The 26904-nt window shown below is 34.9% G+C and overlaps 1 protein-coding gene and 1 pseudogene across 20 annotated transcripts in view; one reads left to right on the top strand and one right to left on the bottom strand.

Moving 5' to 3' along the window:
• EHBP1 (EH domain binding protein 1) overlaps nt 1-26904 on the top strand; it is a 668483-nt gene that overhangs the window by 401049 nt on the left and 240530 nt on the right. For all 19 annotated transcript variants that reach the window (XM_081069113.1, XM_081069112.1, XM_081069122.1 and 16 more), the window contains 2 exons: nt 18380-18437; nt 24084-24179. In XM_081069113.1, coding sequence (XP_080925239.1) covers nt 18380-18437; nt 24084-24179 — 154 coding nt within the window. The remainder of the gene's footprint in view (nt 1-18379; nt 18438-24083; nt 24180-26904) is intronic.
• On the bottom strand, nt 12564-12943 carry LOC308505725 (small ribosomal subunit protein eS25-like; annotated as a pseudogene). Its single transcript has one exon. The product of its transcript is annotated as a small ribosomal subunit protein eS25-like (transcript).

Below are 26904 nucleotides of genomic sequence, written 5' to 3'. Positions count from 1 at the left end.
CCAATTCGTGTATAGATCAGAGCTCCCAGCTTTCATATCAAGTAGACTCATGATTTCTACCATTTACCCCTTGTGGTCCTTAGTGAATTCCCCTACTCTCAGGATCCCAGCAATATGTTTAAACACACTGTACATTTTCCAGAACCTATCTATTTTGCATCGGAAGGGCTCTTTGGGATCTCTTGACTGCCATAATGTAAGTGGCATCCTTAAGAACGTGATATGCCTTTCCATTTGTCTAGTTGTTTTATGTGCTTAAGTAAGATTTTATAATTTTCTTCACATTTGTAAAGGATTGAAAATACTTGCTATTGGCTGTAGTGTGGGATAATTTGGATTCTTTCTGCTTGTAGGAGTATGTTAGTGTGACCTTTTGAATGGAAATTTGGCAGTATGTCTTTTTAAAAGCCTTAACATGTGCTTTGACCCTGCAATTCTATATCTAGAAATTTATCCTAGAAATACACATGTGAGCTTGTGTAAATATTCATCTGTAAGGAAGTTTATTTTGTGTTATTTATAATAGCACAAAGCTTGAATGATAATAATGTCTACAGTTGGGGGACTGGTTAAACTGTTCTGCCATCCGCATGAAGGAATACTTTGCGGCCGTTGAAGTGTGGAATAATACTCGGTTTATACTTACTCGGTTTAAAAGGTTAACGAAATGTTCCATGAACAAAAGACAGTTGCAAAACAGTGCTACAATATGGTCTTATTTTTCTTAAAGTATATTTTCATATTACATAAATTACCAAATCATTTACTATTTTAATAAGAAAAAGAGTAAATTGTTAGTTTTTACATTGCTCTATGCAGGTAGTGAAACGTAGGAGCATCTGATGAACTATGTAAATCACTAGAGCAAGAATTAGACCTACCGTGAATAACACTGGGTGATAGAAGGAAAAGGAGCAGATGACTTCAAAGTTATAAGGGACAATGATTTTGAATTTAGAATTCTCTACCCATCTAAGCTTTAAAGTTAAGTACTATGGTAATTCTGTAACATTCTCTCAGCTCCAAATACACCTTTCTATGTTTTGCTTTTATTCTGGAGCTGGGACTATACAAATTGCGTTTCTCAGGCTATCTTAGGTGGCTTGCTATTAGTTTCTACCATTAGGAGACGGGCAAGAAGAGGGGAGAAAAGGGACTTCCTTCCTATTTTACATCATATAAGTGGAATTATACACTCCTTTTGTGTCTGGCTTCTTTCACTTAATGTAAGGTCTTTAAGATTCATCCACGTTGTAGTATGTGTCAGAATTATGTCAGTAGTATGTCCTTTTTACGGCTGAATAATATTCTATTTTATGGCTATACTACATTTACCCTTTTCAGGATAAGTATCACCTTTTAGGTAAGTAAGATTTGGCCATTCATCCATTGATGGACACTTGGTTTGTTTCCATCTTTTGGCTGTTATGAATAATGCTGCTCTTAACATGGTATTTAACTTTTTCGGTAACCACCAAACTGTTTTCCTCAGTGCCTGCACCATTTTACATTCCCACCAGCAATGCACAAGGGTTCCAATTTCTCCTTGTCTTTGCTAACACTTGTTATTTTTTTTCTTTCTTTTTTTTTTTTATGATAGCCACTCTTGTGGGTGTGAAGTGGTATGTCTCATTTTGGTTTGGGTTTTCATTTCCCTAATGGTTAGTGATGTTGAGCATCTTTCCATATGCTCATTAGCTATTTGTATGTATATCTTTGGAGAAATGTCTATTCGAGTCCATTGCCCAGTTTTGAATTGGTTGGGTTTTTGTTGTTGAGTTGTAGTTCTTTATATACTCTGGATATTTATCCCTTTTCAGATAGATGATTTGCAAGTATTTTCTCTCATTCTGTGGGTTGCGTTTTTACTCTATTAATAGTGTTTTTGAATAAGAAGTTTTAAATTTTTAATGAAGTCCAATTTATCTACTTTTCCTTTTGTTGCTGTGGTTTTGTCATACCCAAGAAATCACTGCTAAATCCAATGTCATGAAGCTTTTGCCTATGTTTTCTTCTAGGAGTTTTCTAGTTTTAGCTCTTAACGTTTAGGTTTTCTGAATTTTGATATCCATGTTGAGTTAATTTTTATATATGGTGTTAGGTAAGAAGGGTAGGGCCAATTATTGAGGACTTTCCAATACTTAGCCAGGTGGAGGAGGATGAGTCTGCAAAGGGGAAGAAATGGACAAGTGTCAGTGTTGTTAAGAAGTCAGATAAGACAGGGACCCTCAAATGTTTATTACATTTGCAACATGGAGAACACAGGAAGAAAAGTACAGATCGTTTGCTTGGAACAATTGGTCTAATTTATATGCAGCATACAATATAGAAAATTAGATTAAACGGTTAGTAGAGGTCAAATTGAGGAGGGCTTTATGTGAGTTTGAATTTTATTCTCTAGGCAGCAGTAAGGCATAAAAAGGATAATGAAATAATAATTTTTTCATGGCAGAGTATAATATGTGGCAGAGAGTCTGTTATCTCCTTTGTATTTGAAAAATTAAGCGAAGTATAACGTAGGTCATTAGTTAGTTTCAGGTGAACTAGTTTTTCCTGGTTGGTGCTAATCTTTGGCCCTAGAAGTAAATTCTATATGTCTTTTGACTATTGAATATAGTATATAATATACTCAGCTTCTTGCTGGGGCTACAGCTGAAAATAGCTCAACCCTGTTTCTCTTTGGCCATGACTAGACTGTATTAAACTGGGTTATTTTAAGTCAAGGGCCAGAATGCTGATTGACAAATGTTATATATGTGCCTGAAAGTCATCAAGAACTGCTATTTTTTTGTTACTGTCCAGAAATTAGTTCTGGGTGTTTTCTTCAGCCTTGGGGGTGTTTATCTGGAAGCTGGCTTTGTATGCCTCAGTATAATGTGATCCTAAGCATAAGGTTATTCTCCATCACCAGCATTTTCCCAATTAGAAGGTCCATTTAAAAAAAGTTTTTTTTACTAATAGAGATGGAGGTGAAATCGTCAAATGTCTGCTTATATTTGATATGATAATTTAAAGTCACAGTGTATGAAATAAGATTAAATATATAAAAATATAATAAATTCCATCAAATTTCTTAGAACAATTTTCTCAAGACATTATTTTTTATTTGGTTTTTATAATATCAGATATATAAAAGTTGTAAAAGTAATGCAAATAATTCCCATATACTCTTCCCCTGTGTGTTTTATCATTGTCTCTGTGTGTGTTAATATATGTGTATATACATACATTTTATTTTCACTCATTTGAGAGTAAATTGCAGATATGATGACACTTTATCCCTAAATTCTTTAATATATATTACCTGCAAACAGAGAATCTCTTAAATAAACACCACACAATCATCAAAATCAGGAAATTAACATTGCTGCAATGCTGTTATTTAATCTACAGACCTTATTCAAATTTCACCAATTTTCCCAATAATGTCCTTTATGTCAAAAGAAAAATTTTTTTTTCTGGTGCAAGATTTTAATTAGGAACACATGTTACATTTACTTGTCATGTTTCTCTTAAAGCAGTTTGTTTGTTCAAACTCTGCTTGTGTCTTTGACATCAGTATCTTCATCCTGTGAGCTACTTTTTGAGACATATAGTCTAATTTTTCAGAGATTATCATTTCATTTCTGCCACTTTCTTTGAGATACAGCCCTCTTTGATTCTGATTAATCATTGTAATGTCATTGGAAACATCGCAGACTAAAAAGAAATGTCGTTAAATAATAGAACATTAAAACACTTATTTTTCTCAATCATCACATAGATATATATTTGAATTTATACATAGTAACTTAGATTGGGTTTTTATATTTTTTTAATAAAAAGCTTGCTTGTAGTAACATTCTTCCTACAACTGAGAAATCATATTTCTAGGAATAATTAATTAATTATTCTTTAATCTATTTAAGCTTTTTTATTGGTGGACCCATGTAAGCATTTAAAATTAACATGGTTGGGTTTATTTCAGGGTGATGTGGCTTTTCTAAACAGTACTTTGTTCATATAATAAAATAATTAGTAAAAGTAATAAGGATATCAATAGGCAATTGATTACTTTTTTTAAAAAGCGTCTTATTTAAGCTTTAAAAAATATTTTCTAATGACTCTTTTGTGACTAATCAGTTCTTTAAATGCATAAAGATGCAATTAAGATCAAAGATAGAGATTATTACTTCAAAAACATGTGTTTTCCTGTTTGATCTCACGTTCTTTTCTAACCCAATAGATGTAAATTTTTACCTTACTCCAGATTTTCACATTACTTTTTACCCATGGAAAATTTTTCCCTTGACTGCTAGCAACCTTTAAAAAATTTAATTCTTCAAATACTCGCACAATTTTCTTCTTTTTTAAAAAAATTTATTGACATGTAACATTGTGTTAGTTTATGGTGTTCAGTGTAATGATTTGATATATGTATATATTGGAAAATGATCACCACAATAACTTTAGTTAACATCCATCATCTCACATAATTAAATTTTTTTTCTTGTGATGAGAAATCTTATAATCTTCTCTCCTAGCAATTTTCAAATATGCAATATAATATTGTTAACTATAGTCACCATGCTGTACATTATATCCCCAGGATTTATTTATCTTATAACTGGAAGATATAAGATAAATGTAACTTTGAACTCCTTCACCCATCCCTACCCGCCCCTCCCCCCATCCCCTGCTCCCCTTCTGACAGCCACCAATCTGTTCTCTGTATCTATGAGTTTTTTTGTTTGTTTGTTTGTTTTTTAAATCCACATTTAAGTGAAATCATACAGTATTTGTCTTTCTCTGTCTGGCTTATTTCATTTAGTATAATGCCCTCAACATCCATCCCTGTTGTCACAAATGGCAGGATTTACTTCTTTTATGGATGAATTATACACTGTTGTATAAATATACCACATTTTCTTTAAGTGATGGGCACTTAAGCTGTTTCCATGTCTTGACTATTGTAAATAATGCTGCAATGAACATGGGGGGCGGGGTGCAGATGTCTTTTCAAGATTAGTATCTTGAAAAGATTGCTATCTTTCCTTTCCTTTGGATATGTACCCAGAAGTGGATTCTGGATTATGTGGTAGTTCTATTTTTCAATTTTTTGAGGAACCTCCATAGTGGCTGTACCAGTTTACATTACCAACAACATTGCATGAGGCTTTTCTTTTCTCCTCATCCTTGCCAACAATCTTTTTTTGTTTTTTTAAATAATAGCCATTCTAACAGGTGTGAGGTGGTATCTTATTGTGGTTTTGATTTGTATTTCCCTGACGATTAGTGACGTTGAGCATCTCTTTTCATGTGCCTGTTGATCATTTGGAAAGATGTCTGTTCAGTTTATTTGCTCCTTTTTAATTGGATTGTTTGTTATTTTGGTATTAAGTTGTATGAGTTTTTCCTATATTTTGGATATTAACCCCTTATATGATTGGAAAATATGTCCTCCCATTTTGTTGCTTTTTCGTTTTGTTGATAGTATCCTTTGCTATATAGAAGCCTTTTAGTTTGATGTAGTCCCACTTGTTTATTTTTACTTTTGTTGCCTTTGCTTTTGATGTCAAATCTAAAAATCATTGGCAAGACCAATGTGAAGGAGATTACCTCTGGTGTTCTTCTAGGAGTTTTATGATTTCATGTCTTATGTTCAAGTCTTTAGTCCATTTGAGTTAACTTTTAGTATAAGTTAGGGGTCCAATTTCATTCTTTTGCATGTGGCTGTCCAGTTTTCCCAAACCTGTTTACTGAAGAGGCTGTCCTTTTCCTAGTGTATATTCTTGGCTACTTTGTCATAAATTAATTGATGATATATCTGTGGGTTTATTTATGGGCCCAAATTTCTGTTTTGTAATTAAGATGATTGGATTAAGAAGATGGGGTACATGTATGCAATAGAAAATTACTCAGCTATAAGAAAAGATGAAATACTGCCATTTGCGACAATATGGAACTTAAGGTTATCATGCTAAGCTAAATAAGTCAGACAGAAAAAGTCAAGAACCATGTGACCTCAGTTGTATGTGGCATAAGATTCACCATTTAAAGTTGTTTTTTAAATTAAAGTTTATTGGGGTGACAATTATTAGCAAAGTTACATACATTTAAGGTGTACAATTCTGTAATACATCATCTATATCTCACATTGTGTGTTCACCACCCATAGTCAATTCTCTTTCCATCACCATATTGGATCCCCTTTACCCTCTTCTATCACCCCACTCCCCTTCAACCTCTAGTAACCACTAAACTGTTGTCTGTATCTATAAGTTTTTGTTTCTTCATTTGTTTTTCTTGTTCTTTTGTTTTCAGTTTTATATACCACATATCAGTGAAATCATATGGTTCTTTATTTTTTCTGACTTAATTTTGTTTAGCATTATAATCTCAAGATCCATCCATGTTGTCACAAATTGTACTATTTCAGCTTTTCCTATGGCAGAATAATATTTCATTGTGTATATATACCACACTTCTTTATCCAATCATCTATCGAAGGACACTTTGGTTGTTTCCATGTCTTGGCCACTTTAAATAAAGCTGCAGTGAACATTGGAGCACATATATCTTTACAGATAATTGTTTTCAGATTTTTTGTGTAGATACCCAGGAGAGGGATTGCAAACAATCCAATTAAAAAATGGGCAGAGGACCTGAAGAGACATTTCTCCAAAAGAAGACATACATATGACCAGTAGACATATGAAAAAATGCTCAACATCACTAATCATCAGAGAAATGCAAATAAAAACCACAATGAGATATCACCTCACCCCAGTTAGAATGGCTTTCATCAACAAGACAAGTAGTAAGTGTTGGAGAAGCTGTGGAGGAAAAGGAACCCTTATGCACTGTTGGTGGGAATGCAGTCTGGTGCAGCAGCTATGGAAGGTAGTGTGGAGGTTCCTCAAAAAATTACGAATAGAATTACCATGTGACCCACCATTTAAAGTTTTAAATTTACATTTTACAAAACAGTACATATAAATGGTTTAAGAAGAGTACTGCAGAGCTTATAGCGGAACACAACAGTTCCTTGCACCCCTTCCCCACCTTGGTTCTCAATTCCCTACAGAAAACCATTTTCAGTTCTTTTAGATCTTCTGGTGTTGTAGTCTATGTTGTCTATATTCTGTATTTTTGTTTTCTTTATTTTTATAGGGTTATAATTCATGTACCATAAAATTTATAATTCAGTAGTTTTTAATATAATCACAAAGTTGTGCAACTATCATTATTATCTGATTCATAATATTTTTATCACCCAAACAGGAAATCTTGTTTCTATTAGTAGTCATTTTCCATCTTTGCTCTCCCTCCCCCACCCCCTGCAAACCTCTGGCAACCAGGAATCTACTTGTTTCTATGGGTTTGCCTGTTATGGACATATCATATAAGTGAGATGATACAATGAGTGGTCTTTTGTGTCTGATTTCTTTCACTTTACATAGTACAGTTTTCTAGGTTTATCCATGTTGTAACATGTATCAGTACGTCTATGGCTGAATAATATTCCATTATATGGATATACCACATTTTGTTTATGCGTTCATCAGGTGATGGACATTTGAGATGTTTCCGTTTTTTGGCTGTTATGGATAATGCTGCTATAAACATATAAACATGTACAAGTTTCTGAGTATATACCTAGGAGTGAAATTACTAGATCATAATGTAACTCTATGATTAATTTCAGGAACTGCCAAACTGTTTTCCACAACAGCAATACCATTTTACAATCCCACCAGTATTGTGTGAGGGTTCCAATATCATATTTTTTGCCAGTACGTATTGTGTGTGAATGGTATTTCAGTTCCAATAAAATACTTTCACCTGTTGTTTTTTTAAACCCTTTTGATTTTAGACTTTATCTACTGTCTTCTTGATACAGTAGGTGAGGATTTAGCTGTTGTTTACACCTCCTCCGAATCACACTTACCCCTTCCTTTCCTTTCCCCGTTCTTCCCATTCCCCAGTCAGCTCTACCAGGATTCATCATTATGACTTAGTATTGTTTTCAGCTGAGCCCTCTGGTATGATGATCATATTTCCTTTCTTTTGATTTTTCTTGTGTGTGTGTGTGTTAAAAATTACTATTTTTTCTTTTTCTCTTCATATACCTATCATTATTTTTAATATTTTTTGTTAGCCTCTCATAATCCCTCTCAAAAAAGTTAAACATCAATGATTCATCAGTTTCTATTTCCCCTGGAGCCCTCAGGGTCCTGCTCCACTTTGGAATGGTTTCTTCTGGGCCTGCAGTGTAGGTGACATCTTGAGACCTTTTTTTTTTTTTTTTTAATTTAAACTGTTACTCTGGGGGCTAAGTCAGATATTTAACCTCTGGATTGATCTAAATTTCTTGTCTTTTCTCTCTTTCACTTTTTTAATATCTCTGTTACCTTTTTCTAGACCTGGAAGACTTCCTCACCTTTATCTTCCAACTCTTCAATTTTTGATTTCCTAAATGAAAAATGATATAATTTCCAGAATGCTTTCTTGTCCTTTAAATATTCCTTTTATATTTTTTCATGGGTACAATATCTTTTATATTTCTAAGGATATTAGTAATAGTATCTTTGGCCTTTTGAGTTTCTTTTTTCTCTTTTTCAGTCACTTGCCTTTTATAAAGCTTTCCTGAAACGATCCTTTGTTATCTATTCACATTTAAGAGGGAGACTGTACAAAACTCTGCATATAAAAGGGATGGTTGCTTAACATTGAGAAATTTCTGAAAGACAGGCACTGAGCTAAGCACTTTACTTGCATTATCTTAACTGATTTTTACAATATGAGGTTCTAATTTCACAGATGAGGAACCTCTTGAGGCTTAAATGATACAAGCAGAAAAAGGGGAACCAGATTCAAACCCAGATTTGTCTGCCTTCATATGATGCTTTTTTCCATCATATTCTGTTTCCTCCCTATAGATGCTTTGTGAATTCTGGGAAATCTCTTGAGAATCTTAAAGTAAGATAGAAAAAAGACTGACAAATGTAATCATCCAAGCACACAATTGAAGGATTACAGAAGTGTGTTGAGATGAAATGGTGAATATAATTATTTAGGAGGGTTGGGGAATCGTCTGAGTGATGTATTATTTCTTTTCTACTACAGTTCCAGGGAGCTAAGCACATAACTTGGAAATACTAGTATTAATGTGAATGACAGTTGAGACTTGTTCCAACAGAACTAGAAAACAAAAAGTAATAAATAATATACTGGATTAAAGGAAACATTATGGGTGATTTTATATGTAACAATAAGGAAAGTAGAAAATATTATTTGGAAGACTATTGCACGCCTGATACATCAGTGATTGAGTACAATTGCTGTTTATCTTAGAAATATCTTTATATTAAAAAATTATAAGCCCTTTATACTATTGAATAGTGTAGCAAAATATATATGTGTATATATTTACATATATACAGAGGGTGCTAAAAAATGTGTACCCATTTTAAGAAAGGAAAACAGCATTAAAATTGTAATACTCAATATATACTGATAACAAAAGATGAATACAAGTCACATTTGACTTCTGCAATTACAAGAGGTGCTCAAAGTGGTTACCATCAGCGTCCAGACACTTCTGATTACTGCAAACTACTGCTTGAGCAACGTTGACCAAAGTGTTAACATCTCTTAAAACGTGTATACATTTTTTTGGGGGCACCCTGTATGTGTTTTCTGATGGCTGTCAGAAAGTACACTCAGCTCAAGTATGCCAAACTGCACTTCTCAGTTTGACTAGTGCTGTCCCTGAACACTGATATATAGGTATTAGGAATATCTGTCAGCAAAAATCCACCTGCGTCACCAGTTAAATATTTTTAAGCAAAAGCAATCACTGTGAATATATTTTAAAGATGGTAAGTTGCAAAATATTATTTAATACAAGTGTTTTTATTTAAGTGACAAAGATTTACATCTCATTATAATATTAAAACTGTCCTTTCATTTTTACAGAAAAGAAACATATCCTGCCTATGTGTACTGTCTTGCATAATTTTTTCTTATTGAATTAATTATTACAGCTTGCTAAAGAACTCTTGTGAAGTAAGCAGAAAGGAGTATAATTAACTGGAGCTACAGCTGTGATAGTACAATAGGAGGCAGATGTACCTACTGAAGGATAAAAATAATTACTTGAGAAATAGTAAAGTTAGAGTATTTCTGTGATAAAACAATTTCCCCCTCTTTTGTTTCAATAGTCACAGCACCCCACCATGAAATGTTCAGTTATGGCTAAGAGCCCGTTCCCCTAAAAAGGAGAACCTTGTTATTGAGTGAAGTGCCTTCACATTCACTTCAGGGTTAATATTTTGAGCTTTTTTTTTTTTTTTCCATTGTAAGCATATAGCATGTCCTGGATTCTGTGGTTAGAGGAATACGTTGTACTTTTTGTGTTCTAAGGACTTAGGGTTCCTTATTTTTAATTTAGGAAGAGCCCAGAGGCTTAAGTGTTAATTACTAAATTTGGAGGTACGTGTAGCTGTCTTTTATCTTTCACATAAATGACAACCAATAGGACATAAAAAGGTTAAATTTGGTTCCCTCACCTTGTAGTGTAAGCTTCTACAAGACAGCAACGGTTTTATCTACATACGTGTGTGTTTAATTTACTGAGTTTTCTAGAATGTTGAGTAGTTACTGCCGCAGACACACGAGGGGCTTAATGTAATCACTGTTTATTTCTTCTTCACTTCTCAGTCTAGGGAGGGTATTCCAGGTTGACTGGCTTTCCGTGTGCTCATTCAGTGGCCCACACACCTTTTATCTTATGAGCTTGCCTCTGCATTCTAGAACCCTCTCCATTCAACTGGTGTGGAGAAGGCATACTTGTGTTGTTACCGGGAACGACGATTTTCCTCAGTTCTTGTCTTCTTGAGAGAAAGAATTCAGTCGAGAGCCTAGAGTGAAGAAAGCAGTAGCCAGTAAAGTGTATTTGTACAGGAAGTACTCTCCGAGCACGGAGCTGGCTGACCCGAGGGTGGGCAGCAGCCCAGCTTCCCTGGGACCCTGGCCTTTTATCCTACAGGTGGATTATCTGCTTCCTCCCCTTTTCCTGGTTTTCTCCTCGTTCTGCATGTCTCCTTTATCCTAGTGTGTCTGTACTAGCCCAAGACTTTGTTCTGGCTACTGGCTTCAGTGGGTCTGTAACAGGATGTTCATGACGCCACTAGATTACCTGTGGGGGCCTCCTGGTTCCTACCCCTCCTGCTCGTGTCCACCTTCCTACCTACTCTGTCCGTTTATTATCCATTTTACTCCAGAAGTGGCACCAGTCACTTCTCACAGTGCACTGGTGAGAAGTGTCACGTGGCTCCGTCTCACTGCATATACCTGGTGGTTGGGCGGGGTGGGGACGGGGACTTCTTGCCCCGCCTGGCAGGACTAACACTGCTTCGCACAGGGAGCATGAGTTTTAGGTGGTCAGGTTAGTGCTGCGCTAAAAAATATTACCTCCCCTTTCATAATATTGTCCCCAGTTGGTAATATTAGCCACCTGTAGATTGTCTGAATACAGGAGACAAGTGTCTTCCTGCCACAAATTCTTTACCCTATTCCTGAATTTCTCATTTCATCTTAAACCAGAAAATATTTGACCCATTGGAGTCCTTTCATCTTACAATCACTGGACCATTGTATTTTAAAACTAGCTGAGGTTTCAGTGCAGTCTTTTCATTTGATAAATTAGGAGTAGACTCAGAGAAATGGAGAGACTTTCTTAAAGTCACCTAGTGCCAGAACTAGGAAAAACACATTTCCTAACTTCTCTCCTTCCTGCATTCTGTGTTATCTTAGAAGGGTCTTTAACAAATTCCTATCTCCTAAATGAATACAAGGTGTTTTCCCTGGTTTCTTTCCTTTTAAAGTACCTACCCTGGGGAAAGGGGACTTTCAATTGATGCAGAAAACAATAAGTGATCTGAAGAGCATCTGTCACACTGCTACTGTCTGGGCTGTCACGGAGCCCCATGTTGATCCCTTGTTGACTTTGCATATCGGAGGAAGAATGGCCCAGAGGTGGGGAGGGGGGCTTCAAATGAAAGAGGGGAGGATGCCAGAGTCTAGTGGGGCCTAGTTCAAACTTTTGCCTCAGGCCAGCTCAGACTTTGGGGAACATTTATGTTAACTTTAAACAGAGAACACACCCTCTCTACTTCCATTGTCTTAGCAAACAAATTAGTTCAGCTTCCCCTAGAGCTCTATTTAAATTCAGTGAAATTTTAAAAATGAATTTAATTGTTTAACTCTGTTCATACTTAATTCCAAACTTAAAAGTGTTTTATTTTAAATAACCTCTACAACACATTTAAAAAACCCTCCATCATAAAGTAATATGTTTATTGCAGAAAATATGGAAATGTTTATTCTTGAAATGACATGTAATTTTAATTCCTAATCGTAACCACAGTTAGCATTTTGAGGTATTTCCTCCTGGTGTCTTCTTACATAGTATAGAAAAAAAATCTGTCTGAAATAAACTTAACATGGTAGCCAAACCTTGTTCCATGCTTGTAAATGTTCTTAGAAAACATTTTTTTTAATTTTATAAAGTTTAGTTTTCAACATGTACAGTTGGTGGGGCGTGTTGTTCCTGCATCTTCCCCAGCAGCTGGGGCACCCCCACCCTTGGTGTTTCTGGTGTCGATGACTTGAGCTCTGTGCTTTGACACTGGTACATCCTTTCCCAAGGAGCTCCTGAAGGGCTGCTCCTGGCCAAGGAACCACGGGTCTGCAGTCTTTCCCAGACAACAGCTGGGCTTCTAATGTCCTTACAGTTTGTCAGATGTCGCTTTGTCACACAAGACTAGGTGATTGAGCCTGTCCCGAACCTTGCCTTTGGACCACTTCATTTTGGCCTTGCCTCCAGATTTGTTCACTGGGTCTTTGTCTTTCTCGGCCAACTTTCCAGCATCTTCTTCTTGTTGTCTGTGGGTGGCATGGCGAAGCACAGACAGCAGTGACTACAACTGCAATGACTACAACTGCAACCTCGCTCAGATGTCCTTAGAAAACATTTTTAATGGCTCTATAATTTTCTATTAGACAGATGTACTGTAAGTGGTCACTCATCTTTTGTTGGACTTCATATTTAACGTGTTGTAAGTTATAGTTTTTTGTTACAATTCTAAATCAAGTTATCTCAGTGGTTGGGCAGGTTGTTTTGGTCAGTGTGCATATCTCCTGAGATATTTGTAAATAGATCCTTCCCTGTATAAGATCTTTTTGTCTTCGTGTTCCCCAAGGTTGTGCCTGGACTGGGGTAGTTGGTTTAATAGTTTGTCTCCCCACTAGATTGTAAATTTCCAGAGAATCAAGGCTTGTCTTCTTTCATTTTTGTCTCTTCGTTACTGAGCACAGTGCCATGAACATAAACAAGCATTCAGTAAAATATTTGAATGCTTATTATAATTCTGGAAAGTAGTGAGACTGGTTTTCACCTGACAGTTTTGGATTTTTTTCTCACTTTTTTTTTTTTGTTCTCACGTCACACACGTGACACACATGAGAGTAGAAAAAGAGTAACGAAGTCTAAATTTATGCCAGAAATGTTTTTTTTTTTTAAACTTACCTTGATACATAGTAGCTCACTGGTGGCAAAGAGGAAGGCACAAAATTTAGCTGCAGAGCAAAGAAAGATACAGTTTACTGCTTTATAATCTGATTCATTGTAGCTCATGTATCTTTTCCCTTTTCCACTCTCCTTTCCTTCCCTCCTTCCTACTCTCCAGAATTCAACTTTAGGGTCATAATTTGAGAGAAGTCTTACCACCTTCAGATAATTTATTTTTATGGACTTTGAGGATAGGATAGAAGGTGTTACATTTTTATTTTTAAATGTGAAGTTTCCTTCCCTGAATAAGCCCACCAAAAGGCTTCTGTTTTTCCAGTGGAACCCTTTAGATAGATTTCACAGAAAGTGTGTCTGAGTGTACATTTTTTGTGTGTGTATGTAAATATAATGTTTATATATGTAAATATCTATATAAACATACATGTATAAATCTGTATGTCTGTTTGGTATTACGTGTAGGGTTACCTGGTTACTTAACTTAGGTAATGGGTTAGAAATGTTGAATGTGTGATTGTTGAATTCTCTCTGCAACCTGAGCTCTCTCAGGTTGTCTTGACTTTGATAAAAGTTGTATAGTTATAGGTTCTTTGATAGTTGGATAAAACTCTCACAATTGCTGTGTCCCTGGCCTCTAAAGTAAATATTTAATGGTTCTTTTCCAGTACATCATGGATGTTTAAAATATTAATTGTGGTCAGCAAATTGTGTGATTATTGATACTCTTCTATTGAAAGCAGTAACTCACAGTTCAGTTCTTTGCTTTAGAATGTTCTGCCATGTCCCTGAAATGTAAAGGTGGATTGATTTCTATTGAAGACATTTAAAAACGGGACATAACTTAGAATCACAAAAAGTTCAGCTGTCTCTGGGGGTGTTCTCGAATCAGTAATTTACGTTCTGTTTCCATTCTTGGAACTTCAGGGACATAGGAGACTAACCTTTGTGACTTTTTATCATAGAAGGCTTCCCTATTCTGCAGCACTGAGGTCAGAATGAGTGGAGGGGAAGGAGGTCTGTGGCACTGAGTGAGGAGGCAGCAGTGCAAGTGGCACCATAATAGGGTGGTGGACGGGAGATGCCCTCACTGCCATCACAACTAATGTCTCACTAGTGTTTCAAGTCAGGAGGTGCGGGGATTGCTCACCACTTCCTATAAAACAGTGCTTCTCAACTTTGGCTGCACGTTAGAATCACCAGTAGAAATTTTTATAACTCTGCACAGCAGACCAATTAAATCAGATTCTCTGGAGGCAGAACCTAGGCATCAGTGTGTTTTAAAGCTTCCCAGGAGGTTCTGAGGTAAGGATCTCTGCAAAGCTCAAATGAGCTGCAGAGAGGATGTATTATATAGCTACTTTATACTGGCTTTGGTTGGACCTCTTCAATTATAATTAACCAGTTGGGAATCCCTGGGTGGAACTTAAGATTCATTCAGTAGCAAATGGTCATTAAACCTCAACCTTGTACCAGGTTCTTTTACTAGTTGCTGGGAATACAACAATTAAGATATAGTTGATTAAGGAGCACAGACTAGTGGAGGAGATAGAACTAATAACAAAGAATGTAATACAGGGCATATAGAATATGAAAATAGAGATGTGTCTCAGGTATTCCTGGAAACACAGTAGAAGGAGCAGTTAACTCTGCCTGAGGTTTGGGCTGTGGAAGGGGGTAGGAATGAAATGAGAGTGGCCAAGGTTTTATGGAGAAAGTGATGAATTAAGAGTTTACTAGGTAGAAAAATGGAGAAAAGAGGGAGTTTAAAAAAGGTTATAACATATGAAGATGTAAAAAAAAATTGAATAAATGTTCAGGAATTGCTTGGAAGGCAAGAAGTCTGTGAAATATTTGTAGGTTGTACAGCTAGAAAGGTAGATCAAAGTTAGGTGGCGAAGTGCCTTATGAAGCATGTTTAGGAATCTGGGTTTTGTGTACCTTGCATGCCAGTGTCAGAGGGTCAGATGCATACAGGCCCTATCCAGATGGGTCATCTTAAAGAATGAAGCTGGTCGGGTATAAAGCAGTTGGCAGTGTTGGAGGCTCTAGTAATCCAAACAGCATGGACCTTGTTTCAAGGATTTATGTAAGAAACGTTTTGTAAGGTTTAAATGCAAATTGAAATAAAACGAAATACTATTTAGGTCAAATAAATCTGAAATTCAAACTGTGAGTGCCACTGTGTGGTACCTTCAGTATAAGAGCCTAGTATAGGGTAATACACAAGGAAAAGCTGTAAGAGTTTTAAACATTTCTAAAGAAGTACCATCGAAATACAGTGAAGGGGTGAGATCAGGCTGGAGATGAGAACACAGTGAAAAGGTTAGTGTGGTAAAAGGTTATCTAGGTAAAGTGTCCCAGCAAGTCAGTCACCAGTGCTTTCAAACAAGGTGGCTGAGACCCATTGGCTGCTCTGTTCTTTTCCTGGTCGCTGCCGGCGTCGATGATGCCCTTCCCAGCTCCTTCCATCATGTGACCTTACTGCTCCCCAGCTTCACTGTCATTTGTCCTGCTTCTGTGTGTGTGAAAAAGGTTTTGGTTTTCATTTTCAGGTTTTATTGGTTTGTTTCTCCATTGGCACAGATTTTTAGATTAACACTGTGATGTTTCATAGAAGCTTTCTTCTATTTCACCTGTGATTTAGCACTTCTGCCTCTGGCTGGTGCTCCCAAGATCTCACTCTGGGAAGACTCACCAAAGCAAGCTACTGGTTTTAGTTTACAATTGTCCTTAAAGCCTGATACCGGTCACGAACTAAGCTTAGTCTTTGATGGAGAACCACCATTTTCTTATTTATACCATTTTGGTTACTGTACCTGTCAGAAACATTGTGCATTTGTTTAGATGGTTCCTCCACTATAATTGCACTATTGGAACCATCCTCTTGGTGTTTGTCTAGCTTTTCTTTAGGTTTTACCACCTAAAATGAACAAGCATTATCATTTTACCATATTTATGTTGATTCTTGCATCCTACTCCGTCCCTTATTTAGCTGGGATCTATACATTGTAAACAATTGGTCTTTATATGTCTAAAACCATTTCTTCAATGTAGTTTAGCCAGATTAAAACTAAAGGGTGCCCGCTGTATTCCCTGAGCAACTTGAAGATCATTAGCTTCATTGTTTTTTGGGCTCTGTTATTGCTCACGAGAAGTTGCTGTCAGTATAATTATTCCTTTGTTGGTAACTTTTCCTCCATGATTTTTCTTTTTATTCTTGCTGTTTATTTGTTAATATACATTCTCTATCTAAGGACTCATACCTTTCTTCAAGTCTGGAATGTCCTTTGCCTTTTCAAAACTTCGGTATTTCCTCTGCCTCCCACTGTTCTAAACTTCTGGAATATCTATTAGGTGTATGTACTCTTCAATCTATTTTGTATGCCTGTTATTTTCTTTTTAAGTATTTTTTTTATCACTTTATTTCTCTGTGGTACATTCTAGGTCAGTTTCTCTGTAATATTTTTCATTGGACAGGTGTATAGGTGAATCACTGGGTAAGGAGTTTATGACTGATGGCCTTTTATGTATTTATGTGTGTATGTATGTATGTATGTGTATGTATGTATATGTATGTATGTATATGTGTGTATGTATATGTATGTATGTGTATGTATATGCATGTATATGAATGTATATGTATGTGTATGTGTATGTACATGTATGTATGCATGCACATGTATGTGTGCATGTATATGTGTGCATGTATATGTATGCATGTATGTGTATGTATGCATGTATGTGTATGCATGCATGTGTATGTATGCATGTGTATGCATGCATATGTATGTATGTATATGTATGTATGTATATGTATGTATGCATGTATATGTATGTATGTATGTATATGTATGTATTCAACTAAGTGCAATAGGAGGACAGGTCATCTGCTCATAGTAGGGGATTCTGAGGCAAAATGAAGGAGATATAGAAAGTGGTGAAGGTCACCAAATGAGTCTGTCATTCATTGCTTGGTTAAAAAGCTTTTATCTAAGATGTTTAAAATAAAAATGTAAGGAAAATAACTGATAATCATTCTTGATATTTTCCATAAGTACCAAAGCAGAACTTAGTTGTATTATCTGAAAGTGTAAGGGATTTTTTGTTCTGTTTTGTTTTTTTACTTTATGTGGGCAGAAGGTCAAGAAAAGAAGAGAGATCTGAGAATTAGAAGACCTGTATTTCAGTCTTGGTTCTGCCAGAGCTTTTGATTGGTTACCTTTGCCAGTTTTTTAAGCTTGTAAAAATAGGAATAATAGTATGTACCTTGCCTGTTTTTCAGAACTGTATTGTTTTTATGAAGATAGTTGAGATGGTTGATTATAAAAATGTTGAAAACCATAACCATTGTTTATAAGATACAGAGATGCAAAAATAGTGTAACTCATACATTTATATTATTTTGGAAGTGCCATTTTTATGCTTATTTTTTCCAAATTGAACTGGATAATATGCTAGAAGTATAGTATTAATTTTTGGAGAAGAACATATATGTGTGTCTTTTTTTTCTTTTAAATAGTTACCAGTTGTAAATATTTTATTTTACACGGTTTATTCCAATGAATTAACTTGCTAAATTATTTTTAGAAAACTGTGTGGATGAAATATTAATCACTTCAATTAGATCATATCCGTATTCAACATCTACTGTATTTGAATAATCTACAGAGGTTTGTTGTAGGAGTAACTGCTTTATGTAATCTAAAGCATATGACAGTTTTGTACTTTTAAATGTACTAGAACCAAACTTTATTAATTTGATTTAAGGTAACTTAAATTATATTTAATCTTTTTCCTGTTTGGCAGGCAACCAGATAAACTGGTGGTAGTTTGGACAAGAAGAAGCCGAAGGAAGTCTTCTAAGGTTAGTCTGTTTTCTAAATTTCTTACCCAAATACTGAATTCAACTTTTAGTCAAATTGTTAAGCTTCTCTGGTCCCAAGTAGAGTACTTTAACATATTACTTGATATTTTGGGTTATTTCTGATTATCTAATCTACTAAAATGATTGGTCAGGCACTGTAATCTTGTTATTGCAGTTCTTAAAGTGGAAGCCAGATACCTGAGTTTTGATCTTGGATTTGGTAGCTTTGAGTATAGTAGTTATTTAACTTCCCTGTACTAAGGTATCATGATTTAATAATTAAATAGGAGCTACTTATTAAGTTGTACATAGGATTAATTTATTCAGATTCCAAGAGGATGAAGTTAGGGGACGCTAAGAAATGTGGCCGTCTGAGTCCCTTGCCGGGTTGCAGAAGAGAAGGAGTCGGGTTTTTCAAACACTTTAACTTTTCCGTACTGATAGCTTTGTGGAGAGCAGAATAGAATTTTAAAATGTTCAATAACAATGGTACAGATATTTTAAAGCACAAACAGTAACTACAGGTATGTTTACTGGGTATTGATTCTTTCACAAGTTAGACCTATGTGAAGAAAATTTAATTCAATTAAATTTCAGAATTTTATACTTTTTAGTAAGGACATATTTTCAAATTTTATTTGTATTGAGGTAAAATTTATGTACAGTGTAATTGCACAGATGTTAATTATACAAGTTATTGAGTTTTGATCACTTGTGTAATTACCATTCCTATCACAACATAGACTATTTTCATCACCTTTTTCTCTTGCATTTTCTTCCATTTAATTCCCAACCCTCGGAGGCAACCACTGATCTGATTTTCTATCACCATAGACTAGTTTTGCCTGTTCTTGAATCTCATGTAAATGGAATCAAACAGTAGTACTATTTCATACCTGGCTTCTTTTGCTCAGTATGTTTTTGAGGTTTATCCATGCTATTGTGTATATTGGTAGTTTTTTTTTATTGCTGAGTAATATTCCATCATGTGAATGTACTACAATTTAATTATTGATACTCCTGTTGAGCATTTGCTTTGTTTCCAGTGAATATTGTGAATATTCACTAGTGTGAATAAAGCTGCTCTATTACTGTACAAGTGTTTGGGGGGACAAATACTTTCATTTCTTTTGGGCAGATACCTAGGAATGGAATCACTGGGTAATAGGGTAGGTATATTTTAAAATGTAATTTGAAATGTAATCCCACCAGCAACATAAGAGGTTCAGTTGCTTCATAGTATAAATGGCATCTTTTTCAAAGCATACATTTATAGTTTGGGGGCATTTTGGACCTGGAATATTTTCTTATCTACTTATATATGAAAAAGAGGTTCTGAAAATAGACTTAGCATCTTTTGTCAGTTTTGCTAATTGGGTCTTAAACTTTGTGGAAAGGGACAATATTAGATCATCCACAAAGTATAATAAATGAATATGACTACAACTATAAACATTAGAAATAGTCCTTAAATGTCAACAGAAAGTGAAACCCCCTTTATAATAAATAGATACCAATTATTTTTTAAGAAAATTATGAAACTTAATAAAATACTTCAGATTATAATCAATTCAGAATTTGAGGTTAACTATACTTTTTTATTTAGTTGCAGTTTTAAAAGTCAAGTAGTTTTTCTTTTAGGTCCAGGATCTTTTTCATGTTGTGTCAAATATTAATTGAATCTAGATGTTGAAATAGAAACCTGAAATGCAAAAATGAGGCTACAGGTTTATTGTTCTCAGTATGCAGTATTTTCTAGAAAGAATTATTTCTTGTTGGACTAATTTTCCAGTTGTGATTATTTTAAATACCTTCTGTGTATTTTAAATCCCTTCTGTATATTTTAGAATCATTGTGTTTTCTCTTGAAATATTATAGACGTATACTTCTTTTGAAAGTTTGTGAGAACTCACAGTGTGTTAAGCTTCTTTCAGCATATGCATAGCTTGTTTATGTATATATAAATGCTATTTTATAAATTGTATGCAACAGCTAAATAAGGACATAAAAATTACTTCCAGAAACTGTGGAGGGAAATGGTTAGGATATTATTATAAAAATTAAGCTAATACCTTTTTAATCATGAGAAACTCAAGATCTGTGACACTTTGGAATTATTATAAAGAAAAGATAAAAAACTTGTCCCCATGTATTTTTTTAAATTAGCTATCATTATATTAAATTTAGAAACTAGAATCATTGTTTTCTTCTGAAGATTCTTCTGTTTTCTAACATTTTTCCTTAAAATATGGATTATTTGCTGCTAAGTACCATTGAAATCACTCCGGGGAAAACAGATTGCTGCAACCATTGGCCAGAAAATATTCTACTTTTTAATTTTAAATATGTTTTTGGAAAGAGTTTGAGCTACACAAGTACCAGTTTTTAAAAATCATGTGTATAGCTTACTATTTATCTTTTCTGATTCTTAGTATACCTAATTTTTTTGTGCTGGTCCATTAAAATTTATAACTGATACCCAGACAACTGTCAGATTAGACAGTAAAATAATAAGGCACAATTGTGTTATTCAATTTAAAGTTTAACTCTCAGTTTATTGCTCACTTTCTTTGGGTACATGTCTATTTTTATAGCTAAATATATAGAGTTCATTGCTGAGTCATGTTTTATTGAGAAAATAATTACCATGGCTAATTAACACAATACACAGCTTCACTTTTCCTAAGTCATGGCATTTATAACAGATTTTGTCAGGCTGCAGTTGATTTGTATGTACTTAAATAAATAATTTTTCAGTACAACGGGTGATAATAGGAAGCAGGGCAACTATATTAGACTAGAAAAATTATGGCAGTAATCTATGACTTAAGTTCAGTTTTGGAACTAGAAATTCAAGCTTGCAGAGAGCTGGGAGAATTCCAAAGGGAAACCAGAGCTTTAAAATGCTCACTAGCTTTTTGATGGTATTGCCGCCTTTACTTCCTTGCTCTCTAATTGTGTTAGTCTTTAAAATGTGCTATGATGTAAAGAGGGAGGGTACATTTGCAGAGCTTTGTCTGATGGTGGTAATATTGGCAACTCTAAGATAACATTATATATGACATCTTAAACCTTTGGGTATATGTAGTTTCAGAAATTGAAAATTATCAACTTAATTGTATAACAATTACAAATTACAAATCATTACATTTTCCTTCTTAAATGGCTATTTCCCATCAGCATAAAAACATTTTTCACTATTTAAAAAAATTCCCCCGACACAGTTTCTTCCACTAGCACCAACCTATTATTTCTCTCTCCTCTTTCAGCAAGACACCTCAGAGGAGTTGAGTGTATTTGTTATCTTCAATTTCTTTCCTCCTATTCTTTCTTGAACCCATTCCAATCCAGTTAGGCATTTGCCCTCATCACTCTACTGAAATTGCTCTTGTGAAATCAGTACAAGCTTCTGCTTTGTTAAATCCAATGGTCATTTTCAGGCCCCATCCTGTTTGACCTATCACCAGCATTTGGCACAGGTGATTGTTCCTTTTTCTTTGAAATATTTTGTTCACTAGAGTTTCCGGATATCACACACCTCTCGTTTTCCTTCTCTTTTACTGACCCTCCTTTGCTCATTTCTCCTCATTTCCTTGACCTGTTAATGTTGTGCTCCAAGGTTCAATGCTTGAGCCTCTATATTCTCTATCCGTACTCATTCCCTTGGTGTCACATCCACTCTTAAGCTTTAAGTATCAACTGTATGATAATGATTCCCAAATTTATAACTTCAGGCACATATATCCTGCGTATTTGAACATCTGTACTTGAATATCTAATGGGCACCTCGGATTTAATGTGTGTAAAACTGAGTTCCCAATCTTAACTTCCCAAACCTGAGCCTCCTGCAGTCTTACCTATCTGTTAGTAGCCATTCCTTTCTTCTGGTTGCTCAAGGGCAAAAGCCTTAGAATCAGCTTTGGATACTTTCCCTCATATAATCAGACAGCAAATCTTGTTGACTCTTTTGAAAATATAAAAACATTTTCAGAATTAGCTGTTTTGTACCATTTTTCTACTACCGTAAGCCAAGTCACTGTCAGCTCTCCCCGGGTTTATTGCAGTACCTTCATGCTCGGTCTCCCTGTTTCCTCTCTTACATCTGGGTGCTCATCTTGATACATTAGTTGGAGGGAATCTGCTAACACATAATTTAGATCATCATTCCTCTTCCAGAATCTTTGCAGCGACCTCCAGGTCCTTATATAAGTAGGCCCGCCATTGTTTGTCTGGCCTTACCTCCTACTGTTGTTTGATGACTCTGCTCCAGCCACATCAGCCGCGTTGTTACCTTACTGCCTCGGCACCTTTCTAGAAGTTGTTGTTCCATCTCACTGGTTAGCTCTTCTCATGTATTTACATATCTGAATCTTATAGCTGCTTAAGGCCTTTTCTTAAGTGTTGTTACCTTCTCAATGATACTTTCTCTGACTGCCCTATTGAAAATTGTTATTAGGTTGGTGCAAAAGTAATTGCAGTTTAAAAGGTTAAAAACAATTACAAAAACTGAAGTTGCTTATGCACCAACCTAATACTTTCTCTTGCTCCCCTCCATTCTCCATCCCTACTTCCATTTTTCTCCAGAGCACTTAACCTCTACCTAACATACTAACATATATATATATATATATATATATATATATATATATATATATATACACTTTACTTTTTTGTTTGTGTTTTTTTTTGGTCTACCTGTTTCTTCCTACTATACTGTGAAGGCAGATTGCTGTTTTACAACTCTAGAGCCTACACAGTGCTTGGCAGATAGTATCAATTGAGTGAGGGAGTGAGTGAATGAATGAATGAAGAAAGGAAGGAATGGTAGCTGTAGCTACCTCATAGGGATTTTCGGCAATTAAATGAGTTAAATATAAGTAAATTTCAAACCTGGACTGACGTACAGAATGTCCTCCGTAAGTGTTAGCTTTTATTATCACCTTCGTGGCATGACCATGGACAGCCTATAGGGATGAAGTCTTATCTGAGGTATCTTGGATACCTAATCTTTCATCACCTTTGGCTACAAATGCCACCACGAAGGAAGAACTATAGTGGTAACCCACAAAAAAGTTTTTTTGGCGGGGGAGAGGGTTGTTTCCTTAGGGAGCCTTGATAATCAATATTTACAAGGAAAAAAAATCTCTGAAATTGTAAGTACTAGAAATATTAACTGCAAAAACTGCTTTCTTTACTTGTTCCAAATAAACATTAACAGTCTAATGGGAAATGAACTTAAATGCAAAGTATACAATTAGTTTTTCCTTCTAACGAATGAATTTGCCTTTAAGTTCCTAGATCACAAAAATAATTTTTTAAATGTCTCCTAATAAAATTTTTATCCAGTCACAAATGGTAGCTTTTGAAAATGTGACAGAGTTCATTTTTGCATCTTCTTTTGTGTATGTGGGGTGGCAGGGAGTGGAGAGGGCAAAGTTTTGTTTACAGATAGTCATCTACAAATAGCTATCATGTGATACAACTATCATGGCCCAAGTTTAATGCTTGAAAAGTTTTTGACTAATTTTTTTTCTTTCTGGGAGACTACATATCTAATGGATAGTGAAATAGGGTCCATATATTTTTTGTAAATTATTAATGTTGCATTTCCTGTACTTCATATTGAAGCCATTATTTTTATTCTAGGCTCATAGCTGGCAACCTGGAATAAAAAATCCATACCGTGGTGTTGTAGTGTGGCCTGTTCCTGAAAACATTGAAATCACTGTGACACTTTTTAAGGTAAGTTCCATTTTTATAAGTTAAAGAATCTATTATTATATAAATAGGGTTCTAAATGACAGAATATTCCAGTATTCATTACTCTATGCAACCTGGTACCTTGATGTACATTATTTTTAGGGATATAGCAGTTTATTAACAGTACAAGGGCATCAGGGTATTTCATGGTCTATAAAGTCAGAATAATTTGGGAGTCCTTTTGAACTTGTTACAATTAAGATCAGTTGGAATACTTCTTTTACTACTTCCTACATTTTACCCATAAGAAACTTTAAAGTGCTTTCCTGTGGAGAGCTGAGGTTTGTGGAATTCTTAGTTCTGAGCCTCACTTTATTAGTCTTTTTTTGACTAATAACAAGATATGTTTTAAAATTAGTGTTTGTTAAATATTTTAGTGATGTTAGTATAAGAAGGTAAGTTTTAGTAAAAGGTGAAAGATTTATGCGATCTGAAGAGAAACCAGAGTATACGAAGATAAGTTTTAAATTGACATTTGGTAAATATTTTGTTGATGTTAATATTTTATAAATACTGTAGCTTAAAAGCAAAATTCCAGTTGTAAATTCAAAGTCCAAATCCAAAAACATAGCTGTGCATATGCCTACCTGCTTATTTTATGTTTGTTTTTTTTCTTGAAAGTCTTCCATATTTCTTGAAACATTATAAAGTGTTTCTTGTATATATGGTGATTAAGCACTAGAATATTTACTTTCCTAACCAACTTCTTACCTACTCCAAAAAAAAAAAAAAATTGGTGGGGTCATGTATGTCCCAGTTTTAGCCTCTTTGAAAGTGGTGAAATTAGAAAACAAATGCTTCGTTTCTTCTTTGAATCATTCCAATTGTATTGAAGTTACTTTTGCAGAACAGGAGGAAGAAGGCAACACATTAAACATAATTTAGTAACATGAAGTTTGTGAAAATCCACTAAGTATTTCAGGACATGAAATTTAAGTAGAGTAATGTTATATTGCTTAGAGTATGAAATCACTGTGTAAAAAAGTTGCTGTTGATTTTGTGATCCATTATGTTAATTCATTTATTCAGAAATTACTGCAGAGATCAATAGAACAAAACAATGTGATGAATGTTAATGTACTAATGCATGAAAGGGATACTACTTTTAAATGCTCTGTGTTTCATTTATTCTATTTTACAAAATATTCTTAACACTTTGTGTACATTTTAATTTTGATATTACTGTTACTGACATTATAACATTACTTGATTATGGTTGTCATATATACACAATACTTGATTTGCCCAGGGAGAAATAAGGGATGAGGCAGTAGCTGCTCTTATTTTTTTCAGAGGATCAGAACCATCCTATTGCCCTTCATCCAACTGTCCTAAAAACTTGTCCTAATCCATATTTTTCCTACTGGAATGAAGTAAGCTTGGAAGTTAACTGCGAGACCTTTGGAGTACTTGATTTAATTCTTACAGCAACCCTAAAGTTCTATAATTATTTTCATTGTACTGATAAGAAAACTGAGACTGAAGTAGAAGGTAACTGACCCAGTCACACTGATTTAGCCTTTGTTCTACACGGTGCTGCCTATTCTGTAATAAAAATGTCTATGAATGTAGACTACAACAGCAAGGCCTGTGACATTCTTGAGGAAGACTTTTAAGTAATCTCTTGAGTGTTTTTATTTAGTTGTTTATATTGGTAAAGCAAATGAACGTACATGGTTATATAACTTAAAAAAGGATAATAGAGAACAAGGGGTTAGAATAGAGGTGATAAATAGCTGACAGCCATGTCTTTGGGGAAAGGATATGTACTGAGTGATTTTGAGTTAAAAGTGGCTGTTGAAATGTATTACTCGGAGGATTAGGAGATAAGTGTAGTTTCCAAGTACTGGTGAGAATGTACAGCATAACTATATCACTGTACTTTTATGACTTTGAGTGTTAGTCTGTAGAAAAAACGCCAAATACCCCCTTCCTCCCCAGTTTGCTGTATTAAACATTTCTGTTCAGTTGTGCTCTTGAGGCAACCTAGTAATTATTTAAAATATTTAAAGAATATTTTCACCCCACACCTTGATTTTTCCTAACTCCCCCAATTCCCCCGCCCCTCGAATTCTAATAGAAAAGCAGAAACGTAAAACAAACAAAACAACTTTTCATTCCTTCATGGTAATTTTTGGATCTTGGTTTTGAACAGTGTTTAAAATATTCAAGTGGAAATATTTTTTTCATATTTTACCCTTTCTTTTACTTATAATAAAGTCTCACAATTCACTTACTCTTGAAATTTGCAAGTAGGAAAGAACTACTTTAAACTTTTTGTCTGAAGTAGTCACAGAGGTGTGCTTGCAAAGTACGTTTTAAAGCAGTTATCAGGATGTTCCATTTTTCTGTGATTTAACCAGAAATTAATTCTTTTAGCCTGCATGCTTGTTTTTGAAATTTGAATTAGATTGAAATAGCTGTTTCTAGTAAATGAAAAAAAAAAAAAGTCTCTTAGGGTTTTCAGAAGAAAAATGGCTCTCTTTAAGCTGTTTTCAATTTTTCTCATTACTGCAGGGGAGACTCTGGAGCGGGGGTGTCCAAACTGCAGCCCACGGGCCAACTGCGGCCCGCTATCCATTTTTAATTGGCCCGCAGCATATTCCAACAATATATTTAGTTTACTTAAATAAACCAGGTGAGGCAAGACGTACTTCACCTCAAGTGAGTGGCCCGGATGTTTGTGTATTTTACCGCATATGGCCCT

Source organism: Rhinolophus hipposideros (genome assembly GCF_964194185.1).
Source record: "Rhinolophus hipposideros genome assembly, chromosome: 12".
NCBI classification, from domain to species: Eukaryota; Metazoa; Chordata; class Mammalia; order Chiroptera; family Rhinolophidae; genus Rhinolophus; species Rhinolophus hipposideros.
The sequence above is the reverse complement of the archived record's forward strand: the minus strand, read 5'-3'. Positions and strand labels throughout refer to the sequence as shown.